At 40.6% G+C, this 18525-nt stretch overlaps 1 protein-coding gene across 13 annotated transcripts in view; it reads right to left on the reverse strand.

The window, feature by feature from the left end:
- ARPP21 (cAMP regulated phosphoprotein 21) overlaps positions 1-18525 on the reverse strand; it is a 132829-nt gene that overhangs the window by 61913 nt on the left and 52391 nt on the right. For all 13 annotated transcript variants that reach the window (XM_027768374.1, XM_027768372.1, XM_027768370.1 and 10 more), the window contains 4 exons: positions 7255-7436; positions 6331-6435; positions 5191-5451; positions 564-690 (listed from right to left, as the gene is read on the reverse strand). In XM_027768374.1, coding sequence (XP_027624175.1) covers positions 564-690; positions 5191-5451; positions 6331-6435; positions 7255-7436 — 675 coding nt within the window. The remainder of the gene's footprint in view (positions 1-563; positions 691-5190; positions 5452-6330; positions 6436-7254; positions 7437-18525) is intronic.

An 18525-nucleotide genomic window follows, 5' to 3' on the forward strand; every position in this document is an offset into this window, starting at 1 on the left:
CGGTTCACTGTGAGACCTGCTACTCACTCTCGTACAGTGTATCGGCCCCCCTTCCCACTGCACAGTGGCTGCCAGGCTCTGGGCGGCAAAGTGGACCATGGAGTCAGAGTTCCACCGAGACACACGTTGCATCGTCAGTAGCCTTCTAAAGAAAGTGCTTTTTAGGATGGTAGCAAACAACTTAATTTGCTCCCTAGCCTTAGGAACAAGAGAACACTCTTTACATAGCAAAGGGGGGAAAAAAAAGTGTGAATTACAAAGACAGGGATGTGGTTGGCTCTCTGTGCTAAGAAGATCTGCAAAATAATTTATGGACATGGTTTTTAGCATGCATGTCTGAGATGACAGACTGGCAACGATGCTTCACCTTCTGCTCGCTACTCTCCCACCTTTGATTCGCTTCCACCTGGTGTGAATCAAAACCTTTGGTATGTTCTCTGGGTGGGGAAATTCACTTATTTAAATGGCCACGCTTGGATATGCATTCCAAACGTACAGCTAAAGAGATTCACCAGCAAAAGTAACTGGGTCAGAGGAGAGAATGGGAAGCAGATTCCAAGTACCTGGTTGCTGCGCTGCCTGTGGCATCTGCTGACTCCTCGGAGCAGTGTACGGAACTGGGGCCATGGTCCGGTACTGCTGCGTAGTTGAGGTAGGGTACTGACCAGATGGGTAATAATAGACAGGCATCTGTGGGAGAAAAGCACAAAAACAGCAGGGGATGAAAGTGATGCAGAAAGCGGGACCAGCAGTTGGCATAATGGCTGTGTCGCTGGACTCCCATGTACTTGATCACGGTTCAAGTGGACCCGGTGGCTTAAACTCATGCCAGGCACATGTGTGTGCGTGCCCAAGATCCTTAGAGGAGAATGGAGGAGAAGGGGTTGTGGTGTGGCCATCCCTCCTAGGGGGTGATTTCTCGCTTTCTGTCTCTCTGTCTCTCTCTGTCTCTGGTGAGTGCATGTACCCTATAGAAAAATCTAAAGAAAAAAAGAAAAGAAAAGAAAGAAAGTGGTGCATAAAATGACTTTCTTTTTGCCAGAGAGGTTGTACAATCACCAAAGAGAGACAGAGGGAGAGAAGAAAGAATCTTCCAATGAGACATAGTCATGCCAGCAATCCCTTTTCTACATTTCTCTATCTTGTTGGGATTTGGGGTATACATGCACATGTACCTGGTGTGTTTTATAAACCACCGGAGCTGGCACTAGAACCACAGTCAGTCATGTGGCATCCAGCTTCCTTAACCAGTAGGCCACACAGCCAGCCTGTAAAGTAATTTAAAAATCATAAAACATATTATTACCCTATGACATGGTATGATTGTGGTAGATTATAATGATGGCCACAAACTTCTCCCATGACTATAAGTACTCCCCCTCCTATGGAGAGAGGAAGTCCATCCCCTACCACCTTAAATCTGAGCTGGCTCTAGGAATGCTTTGACCAATGCAATGTGGTAGAAGTGATGTCTGAGACTTGCAAGACTGATCATTAAGAAGACTGCAGCTTCCACTCCTGCAGGAGGGGAACCTAGCACCAGGTGGAAAAATCCAGGCTATCTTGCTGGAGAAAGAGGCCATGTGGAAAACAGAGGCACCCCATTGATAAGCTACCCCTAAGTTCCAGCATGTGAGTGTAGCCCCAGTCAAGCCACCCAGCTAGTACCATATGGAGTAGAGATGAACCATCTGTGATGTCCTGCTCAGTTGCTGATCTAGTCACGAGTAATATAATGGTTGTTTTAAGGGCTGTCAAAGCTCTTTGAAGAATGATTGGCACAAAGCCAGAATCAAAAAAAAAAAAAGAAGAAAACAAATTATGTTCTTACTAATCTAGTGATAATTTCTCACTACTATTAATTACTTTCCATCTCTAAGCTTTGTAACTTTTCTCTTATCCTACAATGGGAATGACTTTAGAACCCTGGTCAATAGCCTACAAGTATTAAATGCCTAGAATAAAATTGTGGTCCAACTATTTAAGGACTGTGATTTTTGTAGCTATTTTATGTTCTGATTTGCTCACGTCAAGTAAGAAGCGCTTTCCTATTTTGACCTTGCTATTGAAACTTACTTGTAACATATCCTGCCTTAGGACTAAGTAGGAACAAAAGATAACTTCATCTGTGTGGATCTGGGAGTCTTCAATGCCACCGAATCATTAGGAATTTTAAGTTGAACAACCTCGTAATATGGATATTCAAGAAGAGGCTGTATGAGTCTGAAGCAATCATGGGTCAGTATTTGGCAACTACCTAATTTATTGTATGAATTGTTTATTGTGATTTGATCTTACTGTTTCTCCATGTTTATTGATTTATTTTAAAATTTTTAATTATTTATATTTTTATTATTATTCATACGTTAAATCACTATACATCATTTAGATTGTGAAGAGACTTGACGTAGCCCAGTTGAGACCGCATTCTCGTCAGCAGATTATAAACCTTACCTGTGTCCCACAAGTCATTCAATCTTATTATTTCTCCATTTTTAAAAGGCATTTTATAACAATAAAACCCCAAATCATTCTTTTGTAACAATAGGTTTTATTTATGCTCTAGCCTATTGTGTTGCTATTAAAGATTTCTACCATTATACATCAGATGCCTTCCAATATTAAGAACAAGAATTTACTGATACCTTGGCCAACTGCACTTGGAGTTTAGAAATTGCCACCCAGCACCTCTCCAAGGTAATACGTTCACTAACTGCAGGAATTAAGGCTCCAACTGCATGAAGTCAATGGACACTTGGCCCTCTTTGTTCTTTCTGAGAAGAAAGGTGGTCTGGAACTAAGAAAACCTTTGAAAGGCTTGAAAGGAGAAAGGAAGGGGAGAAAGGAATAAAAAATGCCCCAAAGAAATTGAATGTACAATTTCAACCAACCTTGTTAAAATATGGAGAATCCAAAAATGAGTGGGTTAGGAAAGAAAAATAGGTAAGGAAAAGAAGAAACGATAAATAAAAAAGAAGCCTTTCTTTTTCCATTCTCCAAATTCCCCTTTGTTGTGCTCATGTGTTTCCTGTTTCACCTTTCACTGATAACAAGTCAGATGAAATAGACCTTTGGGTTTATTTTATAGCTTTATTTTCTGCATAAATTTAACATATTTCTATTTATGTCCATGGGTTGAATCTCTTTCTATATCTTTTTTTTTTTTTTTTTTTTTTTTAGAGAGAGATTTTTTTCTATAGGGTGCATGAATGTGCTGGAGACCCAGAGAGAGACAGAGAGACAGAAAATGAGAAATCACCCTCCAAGGGGATGGCCACACCACACTCCCTACTCTTCCATTCTCTCAGGATTTGGGACATGTACTCACATGCACTTGGCGTGAGTTTTAAGCCACTGGGTCTGGGACTCAAACAGTGGTTGACTACGTGGTAGTCCAGCAACATAACTATCACACCTTTTGCTGGTCCCTCTTTACCATTTTAATTTGTCCAAGTGTATATGTATTTGACAGAGACAGACAGAGATAGAGATGGGATAGCACAAAAGTACTCTCCATGGGTCATGGTCACACCACAATGCTTTCTCTTTCATCTCTCCCTCACACGCATGTGCCTGGTGTGTTTCCCAAACAGCTGAGTCCTGGACTTGACCATACTGTTGGCCCTGTGGGATCCAGCTGTCCTAACCACCATGCCACAAACTAATCCAATGGGCTGAATCTCAAATGAGTTTGTCTCATTGTTCTATAGTTGAGTGACTAGATTTTTAAAGTGTTTACTACATTGAAAATCCCTGTGGGTTATATCCTATACATTTATCTGTTGTTCTTTTCAAAAAGTTTGTTAGTGTCCAGAATGATTATGAACCATGAACATCTGTTTGTCTCCTTCTCTTTCTATTTTATACGTCTTGTGAAGTGAGACCAATAGCGTTTTTGCTACAGACATGCCAGGCGTTTTAAATTGTTTTTGCTTCCACAGTGCATTAGCACTGAAATTCTTTCCTCAGGGAAGAACTTTTCCCTTTTCTCTCACTCTCTATTTTTTTTTAAGTTTTTCAATTAAACATTCTTCTAACTCTTCTCTCTGACAAGCAGAAATGGGCAAGTACATTTTGCGCTATATAGGCTAAAGAGCCCAATAGTTAAACTTGAAAACTTTATTAGTAAAATAATTACTATATTAATGAAACTTTTTCTCTTGTAACTTAAAACTATTTTTCACACATCTCCTTAAATCTCACTAGCAAAGAGATATTACAGACACTGTGATTGAAAAGGAACTATTAATTAACCACTCCAAATAAAATGAAAAACTTCGTGAAAATCATTTCATGGTAGAAGCTTCTGTGTGGCTTGAAAATAAGAGAATTTATTCAAGACGTTAATGCAGTGAAACAAATGATACAAAGGTGACACTGCAATTTAAACAACTCATCCAATGCAATACTTCATAATTAGGATGGAATTTGCTTGGTATACGTATGCCTTGAAAATGGGACAGAAAATGCCTCTACGCATTTTACATCTTGACAGTAATCACTTTCAATATTCTGCAAAGGATACTCAGGAGAGCACCAGAGATGTTTGGTTGTGAACAGTAACACATAATCAGTCTTTGAGAAGACAGTAAAACTCAGTGATCTGTGGTGTCTTACACGCTCAAGTCAATTAAATATGATTAATGGCTACCTGTGAGAGCATGCGTGAGCTCTGCTTCTCCTTAGGGAATGGAAAGGACAGTGGTTATTGGCTTACCTTCCTCCTTTATATTCATAGAGTAGCTCCTGCCTGGAGCACCAGATTAGCTCCAGAAAATGCTTGTGAATTGATAAGAAAGGAAAAAACACTTTCCCTGAGCAGCAGCAAGAGAGGGTTACAAGTCCCCCAGGTGTAGGTCTTTCCCTTCCCAAGACTGTTTCTTCCTAGGCAACCCTGTGAACAGGCCATCCAATGGTAGAAAATGCTTTCTTATGGCTTATATACTGGTCACCTGGGAAATGGGACAGGCTCCTATCGTGCCATAAGCAGTTGGGTCAATTTCATTCAACTTACTGAGTGCCTAGACTGCACAATGGAAGAAACCGAAAGACAAATTGGGTCCTGTTGGTAAGGGTATCAATATGAACCAGGAAGGCAGGTTGACTTGGCAATATCCTATATGTGAAGATAGATCAAAATGCCCCCACAATTTAGCTATAGGTCACAAGTGTGAGAAAAAGCATACCTACCTGTGCAGCTGGAGGTTGTTGCACAAATCCTTGTGGTGAGGGAGGGGGCTGGAGAACTTGTTGGGAAATAGGAGGGCCAGAGCCTGAGAAACCCCCTGCAGGAAGCTGCTGGCCTGTAGAGGCAATGACATAGCTTGGCTGTTGGGTTGGTTGTGGCATGAGGGAGGATGGGTAGACAGGACCCGATGGGGGCTCTGGAGTCTCTCCTGAGGACTGCCGGCTCAAGTTCATCTGGCTGAACTGTGTTGCCACATCGTCTCTCTGTAAGCCATGGAAACACATGAAAAACGCAGCATTATCAGTTTGGCAATGAGAGGCACTCTAAGGCAGACACACTTGTATTGCAGGAGAAAGAAGTACAATTTAGAAAAAATGAAGATATATGAGAGAGCAGAACACGAGAAGTTGGGTTTTAATCATCTTGAGTCAGAGAGAGTAAACAATTCGACCCAACTATTCATCTTTCAATGGAAGGAAGCTACTATTATTATAAAATTATTATAATAACTGAGATATCAGCCTCCTCAGGAGGGTGCTGCTGACAAAGAAGGCTTGGTATTTCTGTCCTGAAGGGTCAGCTTGTTTTCCCAGAAGCAATCATAGGGTCTCCTTTCTGGAGCAAGGTAGACACACCTATACCCATCAACGTCCATTGCTGTTGCAAAAATAGAACTTGGACTGGTATTACCAACAGGCTGGGACAACATTGTTTTATTAGGGAGGATTTGCTCACTGTCCTGGTTTGATGGCTAGGGAAAATGATATCTTTTTAAACTGTTGCCCAAAAGTTCCCAGTACATTGAAGAGAGAAATGAAAGGACAGACACCGACTTAAAGATATTTCCCAAACCCTAACACCAAGGCTATGTGTCCTCATGTTACTGACTTCTAACTCTGAGGATAATCAATTTCTGCTTAGCTAGTAAACCATTAAAAGGGCGGCAGACCACAGAAGCACTTCACGGAAAGGAAACCATGGATTAGGAGAGATGGGCTTGCAATGTTCAAAAAGGAGATATTCACACACATATCCTCATCGTCAGCCCAGGGCACCCACCCAGAAGCAGCCAGCACTGCACAGAAAATCAGCAAAACCAGTGAAGACACTCTCCCAGGAGAAGAAGTCACGTGATACAGTACCATGGGGAAGTGCTGTGTTGGAGACATAGGCAGGAGACGCTGGGAAGGAAAAGAGACTGCCGGATATTGCACTGACTGGGAGGAGGCCTGCAGCCCTTGGACAGACTAGAGGAAAGAAAGAGCTGATCAGGTAAGGGGAAAGCACTGAGGTTGAAATCCCACAGGAAGCACACACTGTCCCTGTACTATAGAGAAGGGAACCAGCCACCAAGGAAGTGTCAAGGCTGTGTAGACTAGAGCCACATGGCCTTGAAGGATGCTCATTTGCAGAGTGAGCACTCTTTTCAGAAGATACTGACCCATGTTTGATGTTGTTGTGGGTTAGGCTCTCTGAAGGGAGTTTCCTCTGGGAGCCTGCGTGGATCACTGCCTGTTTTCTGTAGCCATGTCCATGTATCTCTCTCTAAAAAAAGAAGGGCAATTCTGCCTCTCTCTAAGTGATATTTAGAAATATCCATAGACAGTACATGTGGGAATTGACTGGTTTCTGTTTTTCCCATTGATGTAGAATTCAGTATCGACTCTTTGTACACATGACCATTTGCTCTGTGGTGGAAATGAGTGAGTAAGGTGAAGCAAAGGTCTACGTGGGACTAAGTTCAGCCTCCAAAACAAATGCATCAAGATAGTCTTTTCGATACATTAAAAACAGCATCTAGATCTATGGAAAAATTGTCTCTAGTACTATGCTCTCACACTGCAAACCAAATTAGATGGGACACTCATCTCTAAACTTAAGGATCTAGATGAAATACCATCAACCTGTAGCCAAAGACTCTAGGCTGCCAGGTTTTATATATGAGAGTTGAGTGGCTTGGTGGAACCAATGAAAGACATACCACTTTCCCTGGTGTGCTGCTGCCCTGAGGATTACAGCCTTCATGTCCAAGTACTTGCCCTCTGTGTCTTCCCAGCAGCTCTTACCTGCGTGACCAGTTGGCCTGCCATTTGTGGCTGTGGTGGCTGAACCTGCGGTTGAGGCTGAGGAGAGGGCTGCGGCTGTGGCTGCTGCTGGGACTGCCCCACCATAGCGCTCCGCAGAGGCTGCTGACTGGTGGGGGGGTTGTATATTGCAGGAGTCCCATCAGGATTCACAAAGGGTTGGCCTGCAGAGGAATCAGAGCATAGTCCAGGTGGGCTTCCGAATCTCTCCTCTGGCAGAAAGAATATGTCTGATAGAGAGCTCAAAAGTTAACCTGAAGTAAAGGGGCAGAAGCTTGGGAATTCAAGACACCAGAACATTTACCAATGTGAAGACTTGACTGTGTGTCAATGCTTCTGCTTAAGTCAGAGGACATTGTAAAGCCAGAGCAATTTATGAAGCCATGAATAAATCCACCACCCTCAGGGAGCTTTACCAAAGCAAAGAGTATCTGTGGACAGTGGCACCCAGTGGAGAGGCCTGTGGAGAGGCAATCTTCACAAAGCCATGTTTTGCTCTCCTGTGCCTCACAGCCATCACTGAGGGAACACACGCGAGGGATAACAGCTGCTTTCCATTGACCCAACCCGGAGACATTTAGTCACAAGTTATTTACCCGTGCATTTAGTCTGCTTCCACTAAACCTTGTCACCTATTCAGAAACATTATCAATTCCACAAAACTTTACATATGTATTATATATACACATATATTATAATATATATGTATTAAATATATTTATAATATATTTAAAATATATACATATGTGCATATATATTTATAATATATATGTATCTGTAATATATATATTTATTTTTAAAATTTTTATTGATTTTTATTTCATTTTATTTTTTTAGAGATTTTTGCTATAGGGTGCAAAAATCTCTCACTGGAGAGACAGAGAGACAGAAAGCAAAAAATCACCCTCACCAGGGGATGGCCACACCGCAATCCCTTCTCCCCCATTTTCCTCTCGGGATTTTGGGCACGCATGCATGTACACCCAGTGTGAATTTTAAACCGCTGGGTCCAGGACTCGAACCATGGTTAACTATGTGGGAGTCCAGCAACATAATTATTACGCCATCTGTTGGTCCCTATATATATTTCTTTTTCTTTTTTTTAATTTAAATTTATTTATTTACATTCATTCACTGTGCATCATTACAGCATACAAAATGAGATTTTTCCATCCAGAATGCACTGTATATTGGCTCAATGAAGCACATAAACATACATGTGAAAGTCAACAAATAATTTTCCATTTCTTGTTTCCTGTATATTTTGCTTTTTATCCCCATCCTTGATTCCCTATCTCTCACCCTCTGCCATCTCCCACCCTCCTCCCACCCTATATATATTTCTATTAATGTACACACACACACATAACAGAACATAAAATGTGTGTTCACTCACTTCTCTAAATAGACGCAACAAGAAATACACAGGATTTCGGGTTTTAAATGTGATACAGAATGAACTCATCACAGAATCATCTCAGAAGAGAAAAGTTGATATACATTGTTTTTTCTTTTGCAGTAATGTGAAGGTTCATTATTATTATGACTGCTATTAATAATAGTACTTCTCTATGGAACCAGCAGTTAGCATAATGGCTATGTCGCTGGATTCTCATGTAGTCAACTGCAGTTCAAGTCCCAGACCCGGCAGCTTAAACTCATGCCACGCACATGTGCGCGCATGCCCAAGATCCTGAGAGGAGAGTGGAAGAGAAGAGATTGTGGCATGGCCATCCCCCTTGAGGGGTGATTTCTTGCTTTCTGTCTCTCTGTCTCTCTCTGTCTTTCTGGCAAGCACGTGTGCCCTATAGCAAAAACCTCTCCAAAAAAAAGAAAAATAAATAATAATAATGGTACTACTCTATAGTCGAGGAATTCTGAGGTTGCAAAACGGTATCATTTGAGCCCTCATCATGATTCCATGAGGAAGGACAACGTTATCTCTGTTTTTCAAGAGGAAATGAAAGCCCACCAAAAAGTTATGGGATAAAGAGGTGAGAGGAGGGTAAGGACAGCAAATGAAAGAGAAGGGAGAGAGAGGGACAGGAGAGAATCAACCGATTTCCCACATGGCAAGCACAGCGACAGGCACCGTATATGCGTGACCATAACCCTTCCAACAATCCCACAGATTTAAAGTCATTCCCACTTTACAGAAAAGAAAACCAGGGCTCAGAGGAACCTAACAACTTATCCAGAGATATACAAAACCTGAAAAAAATCCGTGGTCAGTAAGACTCTAAGGTTCATTCACTTTCAGTTGAACCAAACAATGTAAGTGAATTGTCCAAGTGTACATAATGAATGCACGAAGATACCATTAAAAAATCATAACTGAAAAGAACTAGTCAATGTTGAGAAGTCAGGAAAGGTGGAGGACATGCCTCAAGGTGGAATTGCACCCAGTATCAACAGATAAAGAATAAAAGGATTCAGGACACGGAGAAGAAGACTGGAAAGCTATTGCTGGCACTATTAATGAGTCCTTTCTTCCCTTTCCCACTACTCCTGTGACCCTATTTGAAAGAGATCAGTAGGAATGTTTGTCTACAAGTTGAAGTCACAAAGGTATTCTCTAGGAACCTGACCAAAATTCCTGGAAGAATAGGGCTCCCAGGTGGGGTTGGTGTCTCAGAGAAGGGTTCCTCTCATCATGGCATTTGGGCTATGGCAGAGGTAGGAAGCTGAGTACATACGCTCAAATCTCTCAGTCTGCACATTGTTCTAATCACGGTGCTTATATGAAGTGATGACAGAGGAAATCAGTCTTGTTTTTTGATAATGTATGTGAAGAACAACCAAGGATCACCACTCTCATGAGAAAAGATTAGCAATAAAAGGGAGCAGAGCAGAATTGTAAAATCTAAATATGGACCCAGAGGTAACAGAATATTTGTGTGAAAAAAATTTGTACGGTATTCACATAACAAGAACAGACTGTTATTAAACAGGAGCGCTGCTAGTTAACTCATATATGCTAACTGAAAGAATTAGTCACAAAAGGACATAGACTGTATAATTCCATTTTATTTCATACAAAATCCAGAAAAACTTATCAATGGTAGCAGGAGTCAGATAGTGGTTGCATGGAAGGGGCATAAGGGAAACTTCTAGAAAACTAGACAGGTTCTCTGTCTTATTCTAGATGATGTTTACCTAGGTGTTTGTAAGAATTTACCAAGGTCTACACTACAAATGTGGGTAGACCATGCACTTAATCCATGCATTGAACAGCTAAATAAATTTACAAAGTAAAGTGAGGTAGGGTGGGGAGGGAGGCAATTCTAAGGTTGTAATCAAGTCAAATAAAATGCTCATAGGAGGAGAGCAATGGACTTGAGATCAGCTCTCTTAGGAAGTGTAGCGGAAGTTTAGCACCTTCCCCCAATTGCTGCCACAAGTTATGTAGCAAGAAACTTCAAATGCTGCATATTCATGAGCGTGCCTGTCAGAACTAAGGGATTCCAATGACAGTGTCATAGCCAACAACAACATGCTGTGATGGGAAATTAAATGTGCTAGGATTAGAGTCACAGAGCAATGACTAAATCTAGTGTTTTTTAAATTTTTTTTAATGTTCTTTATATTCTAGGCACTTGTTTTCCTATCATTTCATTTTAGCTATGTCTTACTGTTTTACATTTGTTTTCTTTTTTCAAAATAACTTTCGTGTAGATTCTGCAACCTGCCACCCTTTACTTTCCTTAAAAAACAGTAATTTGGGAAAAAAAGAAAAATTACTTCAACTTTCAAAAAAAAAAATCTATCAGCCCACGACCAGCAGGTTTTATTGCCCATGGCCAGCTTCCCAGTTCAAGTCCTGAACCCAGTGGCTTAAGAATTATGCTGGGCACACATGTGTGCATGCCTAAAATCCCGAAAGGAGAGAGGAAGAAAAGGGATTGTGATATGGCTATCTCCCCTGTGGGATGATTTCTCACTTTTCCTCTCTCTCTCCCTCTCCCTCTCTCTCTCTCTCTCTCCCTTTCTCTGGAAAAGAGCATGCACTCAATAGCAAAAACTAAGAAACAAAAACAAAGCAAAAAACTATCAGCATACTCAGTGTTCTAAACTTTAGCTTTCCTATTTTTTGTTGTTGTTGTTGATGATGTTCATTGTTCTATGCTTTAGAAAGACAAGAATAGGGGCCAGCAGGTGGCATGGTGGATAAGGTTTTGGACTCCCACAGGCAACTGTAGTTCACATCCTGAACCCAGTGATTTGTAACTCATGACAGGTGCTTGTGCATGCATGCCCAAAAATCCCAAGGGGAGAATGGAGGAGAAGGGATTGTGGTGTGGCCATCCCCCCACCCTACCCAGTGATAATTCTCACTTCTTTCTCTCTCTAGGTCTCTGTCTCTCTGGTGAGCACACCAAAAATCTCACCCCCCCAAAAAAAAAGGTGTAAAAATTTAGGTACTTATCTTGTTTTTAAAAAATCCCCACAGAAGCAAGTATATAACTTCATAAGAAATTATTTGAAAATTAATCTCTCTCTGTGCTTATATACACACATGCATGCACACACAGAGGAAAGCAAAAATAAAGAACTTTTACTGTATTACAACTGCTTTCTATTTACTCCAGCACGAACTAAGCAAACTGTGAAAAGCTGACTAAAATTAGGGTTAAAAAACATAACCTCCCAAATACCCAGGTGTTCATTTGGATAAACTCTAGATCCTCTGTTCAAAATATGATTAATGTGCCATGAACCAGAAGAAAAGATGTTTCTAAATAATTGCTTATGGGAAGTGCTAAAGATTAAATTCAGTAGAGAGAGATGACAGGTCCTTCTGGAATGAGAAGAGTACATAAGAGGTTGATTTTAATGTTCGCCAAGGAAAGGGAGAAAGAACTGAAGAACATGAAAGAAGTAAGATGAATGCCAAGGAAGAGAATAAAGCAATTTCCTGAGAGACTTAGGATAGGTAACTATTGGTTTTCAAGTCAGGCAATGACAGCCTCTCTATATAGGAAGAAAAGGGATTGTGATATGGCTATCTCCCCTGTGGGATGATTTCTCACTTTTCCTCTCTCTCTCCCTCTCCCTCTCTCTCTCTCTCTCTCCCTTTCTCTGGAAAAGAGCATGCACTCAATAGCAAAAACTAAGAAACAAAAACAAAGCAAAAAACTATCAGCATACTCAGTGTTCTAAACTTTAGCTTTCCTATTTTTTGTTGTTGTTGTTGATGATGTTCATTGTTCTATGCTTTAGAAAGACAAGAATAGGGGCCAGCAGGTGGCATGGTGGATAAGGTTTTGGACTCCCACAGGCAACTGTAGTTCACATCCTGAACCCAGTGATTTGTAACTCATGACAGGTGCTTGTGCATGCATGCCCAAAAATCCCAAGGGGAGAATGGAGGAGAAGGGATTGTGGTGTGGCCATCCCCCCACCCTACCCAGTGATAATTCTCACTTCTTTCTCTCTCTAGGTCTCTGTCTCTCTGGTGAGCACACCAAAAATCTCACCCCCCCAAAAAAAAAGGTGTAAAAATTTAGGTACTTATCTTGTTTTTAAAAAATCCCCACAGAAGCAAGTATATAACTTCATAAGAAATTATTTGAAAATTAATCTCTCTCTGTGCTTATATACACACATGCATGCACACACAGAGGAAAGCAAAAATAAAGAACTTTTACTGTATTACAACTGCTTTCTATTTACTCCAGCACGAACTAAGCAAACTGTGAAAAGCTGACTAAAATTAGGGTTAAAAAACATAACCTCCCAAATACCCAGGTGTTCATTTGGATAAACTCTAGATCCTCTGTTCAAAATATGATTAATGTGCCATGAACCAGAAGAAAAGATGTTTCTAAATAATTGCTTATGGGAAGTGCTAAAGATTAAATTCAGTAGAGAGAGATGACAGGTCCTTCTGGAATGAGAAGAGTACATAAGAGGTTGATTTTAATGTTCGCCAAGGAAAGGGAGAAAGAACTGAAGAACATGAAAGAAGTAAGATGAATGCCAAGGAAGAGAATAAAGCAATTTCCTGAGAGACTTAGGATAGGTAACTATTGGTTTTCAAGTCAGGCAATGACAGCCTCTCTATATTCTATAACTTTAAAAAAATACAGATGCAATTACAACTGAATACAAGCAATTAGTTTGAGTGACAGCTGTTGAAGACTGAAGGGGAAAAAAAGGATTGGTTGGCTTATTCAGTTTAGGAGAAGTTTTCCCATTAGAGGCTGCAGAAGTACATGGAGCAGGCCCAGCACTTGTAAAGGCCTGGTAAAGACAAGTAGCAGTGACAGAGAGGTGAGCCGGGTTCCCCAGAGCAAGAGCAGAGAAAAGAATGAGAAGCAGATTGCTCATTCCTCTTCAATCCACATGAGGTGACAAACTGCTCCACTTTTCACACCAACCTGGATAATGAGTAGTAGGTATTATGTAAGTAAATAATAGATACTTATAATATACCTCCACAGTGACTAGGACTTCCATTCCCGGGAATTTAAATAAATAAATAAATAAATACTCCCGGTTTCTAAGGCCAAAGCATTTTTTTCTATATACTTGACAGAGGGGTAATTAAAAAGAGAAAAGAGTTGAGAGAAAGGGATGTTTCTTTCCTACTCCTTAGATGGTGATAGTTATATGATAAAGGAGTTACTGAATATGAATAGGCAAAGATTAATTCAGACTTTGGAAAGAGACACCATGGACAGCCCATTAACATTTCATAATATATTTAAGAAAAGTGTGGAAACAATTTGGGTAGATTTCAGCATGTCATAATAAAATTTTAAAAAGTATAGAGATTTGAAAGCCTATCAGAAGTGTTTGAAAGAGAACAACCCAAAAATGTTCCTCAAAGTGAAGTCCCTTCCGTCAGCATGCCCTTACATAGCACATTCATGAGTTTGCTCTAGATTGAGCACTCACTTATCCAGATGCCTAAAAAGCCAAGAAGGAACAGGCAAGAGGTCCTGAGTTAGAAATGGACATGCTGATAGGACCAGCAGATGGAGTAATGGCTACGTCACTGGACTCCCATGCAGTTGACCATGGTTCGAGTTCCGGATCCGGTGGCTTAAACTCATGCTGGGTGTGTGCATGTGCATGCCCAAGATCCTGAGAGGAGAATGGAGGAGAAGGGATTGCAGCGTGGCCATCCCCCTGGGGGGTGATTTCTCTCTTTCTGTCTCTCTCTGTCTTTCTGGTGAGTGCATGTGCCCTACAGCAAAAACCTCTCCAAAATAAAAAAAAAAAAAAAGAAAAGAAATGGATGTGCTGAGAGTGGAGTCTATGGCCAGACAAAATTAAACATCGTAGAGATGTTTAATGGGGTTCATGGGGGAACTGCAGAGCATTGTGGGTAGGGATGGTTTGAGTGTGTCAGATATTTAGTACTTAGTAAGAGCCAAGTCAATGGTGCTAAAAAAGGAAATTTTTTTTTTTAATTTAGTGAACACATGATTGACAGACACCTCATATTTTCAAATCATTACTTGTCTTATTCCTGCTTAAGATATTTGATTAGTCCTAGTTTTATACATGAACCACATTCTTAAATATATGACATAAGGTGAAAAACTCTCCACTATCCACATTAACATATAACATATTTTTAGAGAAATTTTCGTTATAGAGCGTGTGCATTTGCTAGAGAGACAGAGAGACAGAAAGCCAGAAATCACTTCCCAGGGGGATGGGCATACTGCAATCCCTTCTCCTCCATTCTCCTCTTGGTAATTTGGGCACACGTGCACGTGCACCTGGCGTGAGTTTAAGCCACTGGGTCCAGAACTTGAACTGTGGTCCACTATGTGGAAGTCTAACAAAGTAATCATTATGCCACCTACTGGTCCCTAGAAGATATTATTTAAATAATATGCAATTATCGAGCATCTGTACAATGCCTAGGACTTTATTATAGGGTAATAGATAAAATATGCATGGACCCTTTCCACAAGGAGCTTATGTATGGGCTGGCAATAAGGAAATGAACCCAGAGGCAATTCATATGAAGGACAAAATACTCATATGTTCTCAATTTCCTTTTTTTTTTTTTTTCTTTTTTTGGAGAGGTTTTTGCTATAGGGCATGTGCGCTTGCCAGACAGATAGAGAGAGACAGAGAGACAGAAAGCAAGAAATCACCCCCCAGGGGGGATGGCCATGCCGCAGTCCCTTCTCCTCCATTCTCCTCTCGGGATCTTAGGCACGCACGCACAGCCACCGAGTCCGGGACTTGAACCACTTCGACTATGGGGGAGTCCAGCGACATAGCCATTACGCTAACTGCTGGTCCATATGTTCTCAATTTCTAACACAAAGTATTTCCGCCATGTACTTGACAGAAAAGTTTGTAGAAAAAGGTGAGAGGTGTGGTTTCTAGTTCACAATGATGAGAGAGAAAGATGAATTCCAGCCCACAGGAGGCAAATATGCAGTATCAGCAGTAGAAATCATGTGAAAGATTAGAGAGATACAAACATATACCTATGCACACACCCACATACCACAACCACACATAAAATATATGAAATATATATATATACACACATACACATATGCAGACATATATGTGTATATTTTCAATTTACAAAAATAAACATAGTCCAGAAAAGAATTCCAGAAGAGAAGAAACATAATAATTCACCTTGCATAGAGCCACAAAACTGTAGTGTATAATGGATGAATACATTTTGCTTCTGGTCTATGAATAGTCTAATATCTAGCATTTATCAGATAAGACATGTATGCAGATGATGTTTAACAGCGTTATTATACCCTTTTCTTTAGTGAGGATCCTTTTTCAGACACGATATTGGATAACAGCTAACAATGACTCACTCCAATGAATAAGAATTGGGACTTGGCACCAGACAGGACTCTATTTCTTTTTTCTCTAAATAAGATTATACATAATATACACGTACACATGCAGAAGCATGCTTTCATTACGAATAATATTCCTGCATTATACCCTAAAAATGACTCTGCTGAGCCTTTTTCAAAGCACTCTGTAATTTGCTTAAAACAAACCACTCAAACAAATGTTTAGCGTGCGCTCTTTTCCACAAGCCTTCCATCTCAATTAAAAGCGAAAGAATTTAAACCAACAGAGTTGGATCATACTTTGCTCAGTGCCCAGAGTAATGAATATAATCCTAGTTTTCTTTTAATTTCCTTTATAAGGCTTATTATAATCCAAATAAAATAAATGCAATCCAATACTCTTCCTCAGAAGTTTATAATCTGGAGCTTTCAAATGGTTTTCAATAAAATGATTATGCCTTCTTTTCCCTCAAGCTTATGGCGTTTTCAAAATGTCTCAATCAAACACTATGCCTTGAGAATGTGCCATATGTTTTATGAATACATGGCAATTATTCAAGTAACTATTTTACTATAGTTCTCGGGCTTCTCCAAATTTCCTAATTACTAGTAGCACCATATATGTGACAAAATTGAGTCAGATCGCTTTTATGAGCTACTCATCCGGTTTTGCATTTTCAAGTTTAGCTAATTGAGACAAGTACGCTGGAATGATCTACACCAAATCTCAGGTCTATTGAGAGACAATTCGATTTCTTTTTTCAATCATGAATGAAGGCCTCTTAAAAAGTAACTGGTTAATGTCAACCAGGGATTCTCAACCACAGCACTGCTGGCGTTTTGGACTGGATTGTTCTCTGCTTTGATGGCTATCCTGTGTGTGGTAGAATAGTTAATAACGTTTCTGGGCTCTACCAGGGGCCAGAAGCATCCCCCTCCATCCCAGGTTGTGATCATCAAAATGTCTCCAGATACTCCCAAATGACCTTGGGCCATGAGCAAAATTGGCCTTGTTTGAGAAGTTTCCCCCACAAAGCAGAAGTTCCTCAATTTATTCACTGATGTTAGGATCTCAATATCTGATACCCATTGAAACCAATGTGGAAGTTAATTGATCCTCTAGAGATATTCAAAATTAAAGAACCCATGGCCACTCATTATGGAAAAAAAAAAAAAACATAATCATGAAAAATCCATTTTCCAAACCTTACCCAAACCCTTCTAGGCTTAGTATCTTTAAAATACTTAAGGGTTTGTTCTATGCATTCTTTTTTTTTTGGAGAGGTTTTCGCTAAGGGCACATGTGCTCACCAGACAGACAGAGAGAGACATAGAGACAGAAAGCGAGAAATCACCCCCTAGGGGGGATGGTCACGCCACAATCCCTTCTCCTTTATTCTCCTCTCGGGATCTTGGGCACTCACGCACATGCGCCCAGCGTGAGTTTTAAGCCACCGGGTCCGGGACACGAACCGTGGTTGACCACGTGGGAATCCAGCGACATAGCCATTATGCTAACTGTTGGTTCCCTTCTATGCATTCTTTTCACCACTGTTACTGCCTTGTAAGAACTGCGTGAAGTTCTAAGGTGAGAAAGCATCTTTGATGATTAAGAATCCATTGTGTGTCCCAGTTGATACCTTAGTTCCTGAAATAGCCTTGGTTGCAAACACATTTTTGACATTATAAGCAATCCAGGGATTTGGTATGAGAAACACAATTTTTTAATTATTGGGTTGTCAGAAAAGTTGCGGCGCAATTTTTGCGTAGAAAAGCAAAGCGAGAAATCACCCCCTAGGGGGGATGGTCACGCCACAATCCCTTCTCCTTTATTCTCCTCTCGGGATCTTGGGCACTCACGCACATGCGCCCAGCGTGAGTTTTAAGCCACCGGGTCCGGGACACGAACCGTGGTTGACCACGTGGGAATCCAGCGACATAGCCATTATGCTAACTGTTGGTTCCCTTCTATGCATTCTTTTCACCACTGTTACTGCCTTGTAAGAACTGCGTGAAGTTCTAAGGTGAGAAAGCATCTTTGATGATTAAGAATCCATTGTGTGTCCCAGTTGATACCTTAGTTCCTGAAATAGCCTTGGTTGCAAACACATTTTTGACATTATAAGCAATCCAGGGATTTGGTATGAGAAACACAATTTTTTAATTATTGGGTTGTCAGAAAAGTTGCGGCGCAATTTTTGCGTAGAAAAGCGTAGGGAAATAAGTCCCGACTTTTCCAACAACCCCGTAGTCTCTCTGAGCTCATTACACGGTTGTCTTCCAAGATCTTAGCTCCCAAAAACACATGTGAGACACCACAGCCAGGAAATAGAGGACAGAAATAAAAGTAAATACTTGTGGGAACTATCGTTATCAATATCAGCACTGAGATAGACAGATGGAGACGTACAGCTAACAGAGCTCCTCTTCTTTAACCAAGATGCTACACAGCGGT

This window comes from Tupaia chinensis, unplaced genomic scaffold, assembly GCF_000334495.1.
Source record: "Tupaia chinensis unplaced genomic scaffold, TupChi_1.0 Scaffold146131_1, whole genome shotgun sequence".
NCBI classification, from domain to species: Eukaryota; Metazoa; Chordata; class Mammalia; order Scandentia; family Tupaiidae; genus Tupaia; species Tupaia belangeri.